This window comes from Sebastes fasciatus, chromosome 3, assembly GCF_043250625.1.
Source record: "Sebastes fasciatus isolate fSebFas1 chromosome 3, fSebFas1.pri, whole genome shotgun sequence".
Classification (NCBI taxonomy): Eukaryota; Metazoa; Chordata; class Actinopteri; order Perciformes; family Sebastidae; genus Sebastes; species Sebastes fasciatus.
This window is the reverse complement of record NC_133797.1, coordinates 23020743-23033892: the sequence shown is the minus strand read 5'-3', so window position 1 is coordinate 23033892 and position 13150 is coordinate 23020743. Positions and strand designations below refer to the sequence as shown.

At 41.9% G+C, this 13150-nt stretch overlaps 1 protein-coding gene across 1 annotated transcript in view; it reads right to left on the bottom strand.

The window, feature by feature from the left end:
• The window catches only part of myo15ab (myosin XVAb), a 70700-nt gene that overhangs the window by 38914 nt on the left and 18636 nt on the right, over positions 1–13150 (bottom strand). The window contains exons 7-22 of the mRNA XM_074629692.1: positions 12481–12874; positions 12051–12133; positions 11497–11560; positions 11262–11371; positions 9201–9275; positions 8927–9017; positions 8801–8806; positions 8602–8705; positions 6690–6753; positions 6205–6318; positions 2493–2654; positions 2205–2318; positions 2046–2104; positions 1609–1732; positions 1407–1502; positions 73–204 (exon numbers count right to left, since the gene is read on the bottom strand). Of these exons, the coding sequence (XP_074485793.1) occupies positions 73–204; positions 1407–1502; positions 1609–1732; positions 2046–2104; positions 2205–2318; positions 2493–2654; positions 6205–6318; positions 6690–6753; positions 8602–8705; positions 8801–8806; positions 8927–9017; positions 9201–9275; positions 11262–11371; positions 11497–11560; positions 12051–12133; positions 12481–12874 (1792 nt within the window). The remainder of the gene's footprint in view (positions 1–72; positions 205–1406; positions 1503–1608; positions 1733–2045; positions 2105–2204; positions 2319–2492; positions 2655–6204; positions 6319–6689; positions 6754–8601; positions 8706–8800; positions 8807–8926; positions 9018–9200; positions 9276–11261; positions 11372–11496; positions 11561–12050; positions 12134–12480; positions 12875–13150) is intronic.

Genomic DNA, 13150 nt, shown 5'->3' with positions numbered 1-13150 from the left:
TCAGCTTTGTTTATTATTCATTTGTAGTGATTTCCTTGTAACTTTAGATTACTTCAACAAGTGTGGATGTACCTGAGGGAAGCCGCACTGGTCATCCAGTATGCGCAGTATCCCATGAGGCTTAGCAGCGATAAGGTCGAGACAGGCCTGGTTGTGGCTGAAGGGCTGCTGCTGCCACTGGATCTGCTCCCGCATGTACTCCTCCTACACACACAGCACAGAGTTCATCAGGATGGTGTTTATAAAACTCCTCTAACTGTTTCCAGTTTTCACTTCAGCTGAAGTATCGCTGTGTCCACTATAGTTTGTGAGGTTTAATGACCTCGTGGGTTTATGAGAGCTTCTCTGAAATGAGTCACGTTACAAACAAAGCTGTATATGTTATAATATTTTCACTCAGCATTAACATTTTTGTAACGCTACTGAATCTTTTCTTGCTTCTTAACTAACTATAATTACTGCTTTGTGGTTGTACGCATCCGCCAACCAGTCAAGTTGCAGTTTACATCCATATGTGTCCAAAATGTCATCACCTCATCATTTTATCCTGTTAGACATTTGTGCGAAATTGTCATAATTAGCATGAATTCTTGAGTTATGGCCAAAAACGTGTTTTGTGAGGTCACAGTGACCTTTGACCACCAAAGTCTAATCAGTTCATCCTTGAGTCCAAGTGGACATTTGCGCCAAATTTGAAGAAATTTTGGCTTCACTTTTCTACAATGGGAGGAAGTGGAGACGTGTCGTTCTTTTATATTTACAGTTTATGTTTTGGACCAGCTATGATACACTGATCCTGACGTGTGTGTACATGTATGTGTGTCAGAGGCTTTGGGCCGATGGGGTGCAGTGACAGGGTCTGTAGTGAGAGCATGCACAGCTTTTCTTTACAGCGTGAATGTGTCTAATGTTTGCTAACAGTCCACTGGTTATCTGTGGACTTATTTATTCTTATACAGGCTACTTTTCATCAGTTTTAGTTTCAGTCTGACTTCTAACATTAGTTTTAAATGATGCATCGCTATGTGTAAAAATCTTTCATCCTGTTTAAAAAAAATTATTACGTGTCTATATGGCCAAGAACCCGGCTTTCCACAAAGTCTCTAATCCCCCTACCTCTTGCGTTCTTGTACACATAGAGTTTAAGAAATCAGGTTACTGTAGAAGGCGGACTATAACCCAGTTACTTAACTGCATGTGAAAACACTGAATCAATATATTGCAATGTGCAGCTAGGACCTGTCTCATGATTATACCGAGTTGACTTATGCTTTTCTTTCATACTTTGACTTTTCAACCATGTTTACGCTGGTTTACAACTAGATGTCTTTTGAAATCAACAAATCCATCCTCACTGGGAAAATACAAATATATGTATGGAAATATGAACTTGTAGTTTCCCTGACCTGCTCCTCCTGGAAGATGACCTTGTTAAAGAAGAACTGCAGCGTTTCATTGGCGTAGTTGATGCACAGCTGCTCAAAACTGTTCACCTGTAGCTCCTGGAGGGCAAAGACAGGGGACAGTAGGGGAGTGGGGGAGTTAACAGGTCAGCTCAGACGCATAAGCGCTGTGGCAATAATGAGCGAGATCATTCTTCAGCTTGACCTCAAATCCATATATGTCCAATATGGAGATGGAGAGGGCTTCGTTGCGAGGGTAGACCCGTCCGTTGATGCGCTCCGTCAGCCAACTAAACAGCAGCGAGTACAGGATCTTGGCAACGGCATCTCTATGAAAAACACACAATAAGGTTTCTATGGAAACAGAAAACCCGGTTCCTATGGAAACAGAGGACATCTGAAAAATCTCTCCCCCAGCCCTGACGTCCTTTGTCCTCACATGCCTCCACCAAAGATTGGATGAGAACATCAAAGACGCTTCACTCCCTCTCAGTCGTCTCATGGTATGATTCATTTTTTTTAAATGACGACAGTAAAAAGCCTCAAATAAGACAATCGGATAGGCTTTTATTTCAGGTTACTCCATGTAGAAGTAGGCGCGTAGTATTTAATTTAACAGATACTATATTCAGACTCACTCACCTGGCATCCACAGCACTCTCCACTGTGAGCGGCGTGAAGATCTTCTCCCTTACTGTATCCTGGGGGATCAAACACATCCGTTATCTGACAACATCTCTTTAATTGTTATAATGTAATTACCCTAATCTATGGCTTGTGTGATAAGTGTGTTCTGCTTACCGTCAGTCTGAAGGTGACAGATTTCTGTAGGCCGTCAGGTGAGACCTGCAGCAGCTCAGCTACCATCCTGATCTCCTGCGCACTCACCACAGACGCGACCTCCTGACCCTCAGCCTGCAGGGACGCACACCCACACGTACGGAGGCATACACATTCATTATCACCGTCATCTATCAACATCATCATTATCATTCAGCCGTGAAATTAAATGCATTTATTTGGCCTGGGTGTGTGTGTGTGTGTGTGTGTGTGTGTGTGTGTGTGTGTGTGTGTGTGTGACAGAGCGACCTGGTGTGGCTGGAAGTAGACGTTCCCCAGATGGAGGACGGAGGACAGCAGTCTGTAGATGCTGTTTAGCTCCTCTGGGGTGAAACACAGAATGTCCATGGCACTCAGCAGACGCCTGAAGTCCTCTCCATCATCCTTTCCCTCTATGGTACAATCCCCTCCCTGCACACATGAACACACACATCACACACACACACACACACACACACACACACACACACACACACACACACACACACACACACACACACACACACACAGACACACACTGTTATCAACACCAACATACTCACCCTCAGACTGTTTAATCATATCTCTAATTAAGGAGCAACTTATTAACGGCTAAAAGTTTTGTTTTTGCAGACCTCCGGGGGTTGAACTTCTCACCTTGATGCAGTGATGTAGAAGTATACGCCAGGGTGTGTCAGTACCATAGAAATAGAATAGAAGTAGAACGGATATTCCCATTCAAATCAACGTGGCAAGATGGTAAGAGCGGCGGACATTTTTATGTGTACCATTGCCATTGCGACCGTTGTAGCGGGCTGACTTCCACATAAACAAGGGATGTGCATTTCTAGCAAAAATACTATTCGATAATCAATGGGAACTAGTCGATCATTTTTCGAAAACCGCGATGAATTAACGGTTTATTTCAGCCATTTTGTTGGAACAGCGGAAGAGACCAGTGGAAAGACTAACTAAGATGGTTTTATGTTGTTTCTATCGGGTTTGAATGAAGTGTGTTTTACGATGTTCCACCGCTTGAAGCTGATCTACCAGCTGAAACTACGAGGGGCGCAGCGCGGTGCACACACCTAATCACACACGCCGACGGAAAAAAGCCAAACTGAACATGTCACACGTTTTACCAGTAGTAACGTTACTACCAGGCGGCGCCTGCGACGTAAATACAAGGGAAAATATATTTTTTTAAAACAACATGATAAACTAAGAACATAAACTTTTCAATTTTTTATAATTGAATGACCATTTGAAAATCATGACCCATCCCTAGTATGAAACTAAACTGACTTACGGCAAATTGCGGACTCACTGAGATGAAGTTTTGCAGTAACGACTAAAACGAGCGGTGGAGTAGCAGCGTTACAAAGCCACCAGTTAATGAGTCAAATTTAAAAACTTGATGGTTCATCCACACACTCTTGTCACAGCGTAGGAAAGCACAGTGCTATCGCCAGATGAGTGACTTTGATCTCGGTGGGATTAGTGAGTTAGCTAGCTAAGTAGCAGACAGCTGGCTAGTTAGCTAGCTTGCTAATTCTGCCATGCTTTCATGCTACACTGGTTACAGAAAATGAGCTGAACAGCGGACTGGTGGCCAGTAGCAACGTGGGCAGCGCTGGGTCTAACGGTCCCTCCACCTTACTCCCCATTGCACCAGAGAAGGACAAGCTACCAGGATAACCAGCCAACCATCTGTCTCTCCGGAGCTGTGACCACACTTTACAGCCCCACTGACGTGTCTTGTCACCAAAACAACCAACATCAATCTCTATTTTCTTTTGTAATAGTCAACTGACCACTGAAAACAGTTCAATATCCATTTTACTCCTGGTCAGTACACTGTGACATCACTGCTGGGCGTGGTTACTGACTACACTTCTAACCACAGAGGGCAGTGAAACATTACTTTTCAGCCTGGAGTTACATTACTATTTAAAAAACATAAGCCAAATGTGTTTGGAGTAGTAACAATGTAATTAGTCAAGGATCTTTAATCGGCTTTGCCATGAGAAACGTGTTTGTGTTACTTTGTGTTTCATCACATCTCATAAAGTGGTGCAAAGAAATCAAAGAGAGCAAACCGGCTCAATGATGGCAACAAAGTGTGCAGGAGCAGGGCTACTCTATCAGAGAAATAACATAAACCTGAAATCACAACAATTCTTTTATACATTAGTCTATCCTGTTGCTAAACCAAAATCAGTGTGCTGCTGAATAAGATCTGAATCCAGAGGATATAATGTGATATGTTAAATTGTCATAACTGTTTGAATGTGTTTTGTACGTCTATGAAAGTGTCATATGTGTAACTGTATGTTTAACCTGGAAGTAAATTTCTTGAACGGAACTGCATGAGGATGCAAAATGAATTTCAATGTAAACTGACAATAAAGTTGTATTGTACCACATCAGGTCTAAATGCAAGATAAATCTGAGGGGTTGCGGTTGTACTGTGACCTGAATGGTAAACGTCAGCATACAAACACGCTCTATAAACCAACACTAAACACAAAGTACAGCTGAGGCTGATGTCACAAGGTCAACTAGGATTACCGCCTGGTGGTTGTATGCCTCCACCAACCAGTCAAGTTGCAGTTTACATCCATGTTTGTCTAAAATATCATCACTTCATCATTTTATCCTGTTAAACATCTGTGTGAAATTGTCATAATTGTCATAATTGTCATATGAATTCTTGAGTTATCGCCAAAAATATGTTTTTTGAGGTCACAGTGACCTTGACCACCAAAATCTGGTGAGTTCATCCTTGAGTCAAAGTGGATGTTTGTGCCAAATTTGAAGAAATTCTGACCAGACGTTCCTGAGATATCTCATTCAACAAAATGGGACAGACAACCCGAAAACATAATGGCTGTCGCGTGAATAGCAAACCAAAAGCTAAAGGAAAAGTCAGGGGATCACCAAAATCAGTAAAATTCTTCCCCTGTTGAACATGAATGTCTGTACACAATTTCATGGTAATCCATTAAATAGTTGTTGAGATATTTCAGTCTGAATCATAGACTGTATATAAAGATAGATGACATGACAGCTCCCCAAAAGTGAAGCCAAAACATCTGGTCGCCCCCTGGTGGCTGGCTGCAGTAGCCCGCCCCCTCCATGTTAGCGGATGGGACATGGGCCAAACTAAAAAGTCAAAGTACACGTCAAATATTTTTTTCCCAAAGATGGTTTCTATCATTTTAGGTAGTTCTCATCACACTGACGTATGTTCACGTGCTCATTTTTCTGATAAGTTTGGTTTAAATTTGTTATTTGATGCTATAAAAAAGGAGGTGAGATGTCATGATTGACAGCTGCTCTGAGTGAAGCAGTCGTGCAGCCAGAGGCTCGTGGATTACATCACTATCCCCAGAGCCACGCCACAACATATAACTATATCTATTTTTTTCACACTTTTTTTCCATTCTTTCCATATTTGTGAAATGTTGGATAGTTTCAGCTCCTCGGGAAAATTACTCAAATGAAACAATCTGAGAAGGTAAAATTCCTCTCTGGTTAAACTCATAGACTCATGCGACATATGACGAAGGCTCACGAGTAGACGTGGCTTTGTTTGAAGGGGTCGTAACCACCGCTGAAGAACAATAGAAATATCACAACATCAATCATTCAAGCCTTCCTAGAAGATACACACAGTAACCACGAGTCATATATCCACTTTGGACAGAAATCAGCACATTACATTCATCACTCAACATATCTCAGATACAAAGACTCCAGACCGCAAAGGTCCCTTACTCTGTATTTGGGTGCCGCAATGAGTTTTACGCTTGTGCCATTCATCACTTTGTAGGATAAATGTGACATTTTCAGAAAATTGACATCTCATTTGTTAATGTGACTGTGAAACTGATTACAGTGGCCACTCCTTACCTGTGCTCTGTGTGTGTGTGCGTGTGTGTGTGTGTGTGAGGGGAGAGTGTAATTCATATTTCAGCACCTGATTCAGATAGTAGTAAGTCTCAGCTTCCTGCAGATACAGTGAGTGCTTCTCATGAGGAGGAAGACCTGCCAGCATCTCATAGAAGATGTGATAGTTCCTCTCCGATTTGGCCTGTGGATGAACACACACACACACACACACACACCCATAGACACACACACACACGACAGACATAAATCAACTATCGTGTGCACACTTATATGCATACACAATTAGAAAAGCTCTACAATTTAGATGTGTGATGGTAGATTTACTGAAATGGAAATAACGGTGTAGAGAACACGAATGGATGGATGATTGATGGACAGACTGCGATGTGTAACAATAGAGTGCAACATGTTGGACACCTCTTCCTCTACAATCTCTTCTTTCTCACAATGACTCACTGGTAAGAAGACTCCACCTGTCCTGCTGGGTGTGTGTGTGTGTGTGTGTGTGTGTGTGTGTGTGTGTGTGTTTGAGTCCATGTGTGTGTTTTTCACCTGAAAGACAATGCGGGACTTCTCCAACAGGTATTGAGACGTTATGGCACCGCTGATTACACCCCTTGTAAATGACACACACACACAGGCAGGCACACACACACGTACACACAGTAAGTCCGAGTTAAGTAACAGGTCATGCATGTGTAATGTGCTTGGATCTTCTCTATTCTTGCAGAAGATCAGCTACTCATCTGACTGTGTTACTGGGACATGTTAGCATATTCTCCACTAAGCCCACAGTGTGTGTGTGTGTGTGTGTGTAGACCATGTGTGACCAGAAGCCTATTCAGAGTTAAGCTAATATAAAGGCTGCTTGTTAGCTTTATAAGCAGTGGGCGATTTGAGGGGGGATGCTATCCCTCTTGTTAGCAAAATGACCAAATTGCATGGCCCTTGTTAACCTGCCATCCCACCTCTCCATCCCATAGTAGCAGAGAGAGTGCAGGTGCAGAGCGGTTGTTTAGTTGAATATGTTAGTCTAGTCTGCCCGACTCATTGATCCTTTATCTGACTGAGGTTTGTGCAGGTTAAAATCTATGGCTACAACCATGGCTCTGAAATATCAGTATCCTAACAGTGCTGCATATTGATGAATCCATGGTGCTGTCCGTGGTTCTGAAGTAGCAGACGGATTTGTAATTGTGACTTTTTTTGAAGGAAACAAACCATCCACCCTGTTAAAAATTAACTAACCGCCTAGTGTTTACAAGGGCTCGTGTTTATCCCAGAGATACTACAGCCAATCTGCACTCAATCTGTTGTAGACAAGTGTCTGATCAGATTTCAACGGAAATATTGTTTAATTCTAAGCTATGACATACAGTAACTATGGTAACACATTACCATGGCAACAATCAAATATAGTCTGGCATCATGGGATTAAGAAAAGGTGAAAATCAAATGGCATTTTTACACATTTCCTGGACAAATAACAACTTTTTCCAAGTTTTTGAGGTCGATGTTCAATATGCCGCCTGCTGTACTCTTTATTTAATTTAAAAGTTGAATGAGATCCAAAAAGTTTAAAGTGCTGCCCATAGGAGGAAAATCCTCAGTTGTTCCAAATCACATCAGGCATTGGTGCAACACATACTGTAAATGGACTTGCATTTATATAGCGCCTTTCTAGTCTTCCGACCACTCAAAGCGCTTTACACTACATGTCAGCATTCACCCATTCACACACACATTCATACACTGATGGTAGAGGCTGCATTGCATCAGGATCGAATCTAAATACTCTCATTCACACACCGATGGCACAGCCTTTGGGAGCAATTGGGGTTCAGTATCTTTCCCAAGGACACTTCAACTTGTGGACTGGAGGACTAATACAACGTAGCAATGTCTCAGGCAGTGACATGAAGGTCAGTGGAGCGATGACCACGCTTAATTTGGTTTTAAAGCTCATTCTTTAAGAATACAACTATTACATCATGTGATCTGATTCTGATGATCTACTGTAGAAACAAGGGAAAATCCTTGTTTCTAGATTTTTACTTTTCTGGACTTGGAAGTCCTGAAAACTCAAAAATGGAGCGACGCCTGCGAGCTAGTTCCAGCAGTCAACTCCTCGCTCTCCAAATCATCTACCAAACACACCCTCCCAATTTGTCAATCTATTTAAGCCGCAAAAATTTCCCATCTCTGCCTCTGCCTTGTCAATGTCGCTGCTGCTCTGCATCAGTATTGCTGCTGCTCATTCAGGGGGGGGGGATAGGTTTAATAATCACTCCCCAATATCTCATGTAATCATATCTGCGGGGAGTGATGAGGCCGGAGTCTAGACGCCAAACTCTAACTGTGTTCTGCTGTTGTAATAAACATTTGAAACGTGAGTTGTCTGACTGAACTGTTGCTGATTTGTATTAAGTTCTTCACTACATTAGTGGAGGGTGTTACTACTCACTCCTCCATGTAGATCTGCGTGTATTTGCCAAAGCGTGACGAGTTGTCATTGCGCACCGTTTTGGCATTCCCAAAAGACTCCAACAGGGGCGTGGCCTCCAGGATCTGACCAATCACCACAGACAGAAATGTTACCATGGCTACCTTCAACAGGGATGGTGGTCGTCATGAGAGCAAAAACAAGCGAAGGAACACTTTACCTCTATCTGATGGGAGACGGTCAAGAAGAACAGAGAACGGAAAGCATTAACAGTTATCTTAAATGACCACAGTAATGACATTATTCGTTAGCATGCATGTACTGATAATATATTGTATATATCTACCTGTTGTGTGACGTTGCCTTTGTGATGTATGGCTGTCAGGTAACGCAGGATCAGTTTAGTAGCTTCAGTCTTTCCTGACCCACTTTCTCCGCTGTAATAACAAAAACAGACTTTTATAGCACTTCTTTTTCTTCATTACTCATAAAGAGGATGATACACAATCTAATTTAAAACAATTCAACCTGAGCATATAGCATTTCACTGTTTAAGTGTTGAGTTTTGTCCAATTGCTGCTAGTTGAAATGTTGCCTGTGACAGTAACAGCTTTTCCTACCTGATCACAATACACTGGTCCTTTTTGGCATCCATCATGGTGGTATATGAGAGATTAGCAATGGCAAAAAGATGACTGCAACACAAAAGAATATTTATTAATGAAAAAACATATTTATATGCTCATTGGTTGTGTGTACGTGTGCCTGTGTGTGTGATGTGAAGTGGTAGTGAAATCCATAACCAAACTCTCCCTTGGCAACCAACCAACAGCAGCGTAAGCGGAGCCTCTAACTAACACCTGAGAGTGCTGGCATTTACACTTCTATTTACCACCATACTATAACTCAGAGCACAGCTTACGTTACAGGTAGACAGATGTGGTACGACAGCACAATCACACACAGGGACACGCAGGCTCAAAGGTTACAGTTAAAGGTTAGACAGAGTTTTGTTGGTGTATTCTCTTCAAAACTAGAAAGCCCTCAGAGAGCTTTCTCATCCACCAAGGCTGCACTGTCATTTAAATTGGTTATTTAATGTTTTATCTGCATTTGGACCTGGATATGTTTTAAAATACACATAGTGACAATCATGGGATAGATGTGGCATATATTCATTGAGTGAAAAAATAGTGAAAATATAAAAGAAATGTCTTATATTGCGATGTTGAAATTTAGGGATGTCATGCTACCAGAAGTTTTGTAGACGATACCAATACCAGTTAAATTCCATGATTCTCGATAACACGGTAAAAAACAAAACAATAAATCCCATGTACTTCAACATCCGGTCTTTTATTACCGTTGGAATACTGTTTTTTGCAAATTTATTATTAATTCCTGATGATCCGCCTCAAGTTTCTCGGCAAAAACTAAATTTCACAAGATTACATTTCAACACATCATGATGTTATAATTTATTTTCGCCCAGTACTCATTTTTACTGAATAGAGCTTACATCATAATGTAACTCAATGCAACCTCCGTTAACGTTAGCTATTAGCTTGGTTATTTAGCCAAACAGGGCTTTGCTGCCCACCGGATGCTAACAAGTAACGTTACAAGGTCTACTCCTGTCGATGTCAACACGGATTTGTTGTTCACAATAGCTGTGTTTCCATTCACATATTATTATGCACATTTAGAAGCATTTGAAAAGCTGTAGGGATTCGGCAAAATTCGATAAAACTTCCTGAATTGCAATAGAGTTTACGCTCCCTTGAGGTGGTTTTTGCGTTTGTCGAAAAAGAGCTGATGTGCTAAATGAATAATGGAAACACTTTTGCCGAATAAATTTTGACGTAGCGAACATTTAACTCCCATGATTGATCAGCTGTTTCATGCTGTCAGCGTCTTCTCGGATATTCCCATAACGTGCAAATGTTCGTCTTTGTCTCTGGACTGCATTAAACATGGCCAATACTAGCTGACATGAAAGAACAATTCAAAGTTGCCCAACTGAAACATGTTCCTTCCATTTTTTCTCTCATAGATGGTTAGATGGGTAAGGCGACTTGTTTTGTTTCTGGTTCACAACCTCTACTTCTTCGACTCTGTTTACTGATGGATTACAGCCATGCGTAGCCTATAGCGCCAACCTCTGACCAAACTACGCTGTAGCCGAGTTTATTCTCTCCAAACCAATTAATGGAAACAAAAGTTTGCTTAAAATTTGCTTGACAATTGAATGGAAACATGGCTACTGTAGCATTATCAGGAACATTTTCTATTATTCCCGGGACAACGGTACGCCGTAAGTCTTAAGCCCTGATCCCCGGTACCTATGGTGCCTGTGGTACTGTAGAAAAATAAGCACTGTCGCGTTTTCAGAATTTTGGCATCAACTTGGTACCGAATAACTATATACCGGTATCGTTTCTCGTGACATCCGTAGTTGAAATCTTCTAAAAAAATGCTTTCTCTGAATTAAAAACTAATTACTAACTTTCCATCAGATTTCATAGAAATGTGCAAACACATTTTAAGATTTCCTGCTTACCAACGGACAAATAAACCAGACAAAAATCGTAACCTCCTTGCTGGAGGTAACAAATTTAGCCAGGTCTAACACACACACACACACACACACACACACACGCACACACACTCGCAGGTCTTACGGAGGGTTGTCAGTCAGGCCGCGGCCCTCATACTGAAGCACCATGTCTGTCCCATAAATGTTGAGCAACTTGTAGGGATTCACAGACACGAGGATGCTGCCTATGTAGCTCTGTGTGGACGAAAAGAGAGAAAGAAAAGGACAAGAAGGAGAGCGGGTGAGTGGAGGAAGCAGACGGCGTCCATGACATTTGATGATATTAGTTATCTAATTTGCATATTAGAAATGAAGCATACATATACAAGTTCCTGGTCGTAGCGCTTCTTCAGGTTCATCAAAACTGTGGTGTCATTCAGCTCACTGAAATTAAACACAGATAAAATTAAACTCATATACAGAGAGCATATTATCACACTGGAGCTGGATGCCCACACTCACATTGACATCCAATATTAATTACTTTCCAGTGACATTCAAGACGTCAAAATCAGACATCAGAGAGAGTTTTTACTTTGCAGCAAGTCAGGAAATAATTGTGGAATAATAAATGACACAACTATCTGATGAAGGGGATTCCTCGGGATGTAAAGAGAGATCTATTTGGGTGTTGTATTTTAATAAAATACTTCACATACTTAATGCAAGGGATTTCTTTCTAAACTCCACAAATGTTGAAGCCTTCAGGCACACTGGGACACACACACACAAATACACACACGTACACTGTTAATAGTAGCTTGAAGAAACTGAAAGGATATGCATCCAAATGAGCTGCGCTGCAACAAAGTACTTGTAAAGTGTGTGACGTGAATGACTGTGGAGCTGTTTGTTAATACTGGATTCTGCTTACGGCAGCTGTGTCATGTCCTCCATCCCCTCCGCCCAGCGTTTCACCCTGTGGCCGGTTGTGGGCATGCTCAGGATAGCGTAGATCTGGACACACACACACACACACACACACACACACACACACACACACACACACACACACACACACACATAATGGTATGTAATTAGTCCAACACTGGCATGCAACGTTGTCAAAGCTTGAGGGATATTGTTATCAGTTGATGTAGAGTTGATATAAAATATGCATAAATTCAAATATTCTGTTTTTGTAATGATTTTGTGGGCCATCCAGCTTCACAGCTATTGCTTGAATAATGTCTATATCTCACTAATCCCTATCCCAATTTATTGTCCATCAACTGCCATAAAATAATCCTCCAAAAATGCTGACTTCTACAGACGCATATGAATAAATACATGAATGTAGCTACCTTGTCATACCAGCTTTTGCCAGGTACTCTAACTCTGTCCGGAGCCCAGTTTGGGTCCCGAGGCTGTCCGCCCACAGGTCGAGGTGTGGGTGAAAATCCTTCTAACACCCCTTCTTCTCTGTACATGGACCACTTTGACAGATTCTGGACCGTCTCGTGTGGTAAAACCCTCTCAGCCGCCCACACGTCTTCTCCTCCTTCCCCTCCTCCTCGGGCATTCCTGGCCCAGTGTCCTGAGTGCGGCCCATAGGGTGGAACCACAGCATAGCGGTTATCCTCCCCCTGCAGGCCTGTTGGCACCCTGTATGAGGCATAGCGAAGCTGCTGGTTTTGGACGGCTTCAGTCAGGCTTGGGTTATGGAACCGACGTGTGAGAACAGAGCGGTCTGACAGCCTGTGGAACAAGGAAAGGTTCTTTTCAATTAAGAACATGTAACACAGGGTTGTACGACATTGATAAAAATGTGACATTGAAATTAGCCATGTTTCCATTCAATTGTCAAGGGAATTTAAAGTAAACTTTTGAAATGTTGTAAAAAAAGAAATGCGAATTAGGCGCGTTTCTATCAACTGATTTGGAGCAAAAAACTTGGCTTCAGCAGTAGTAGTTTAGTCAGAAGTTGGCACCAACAGGTTGCGAACCGGAAACAAAACAAAACAAAACAAGTCG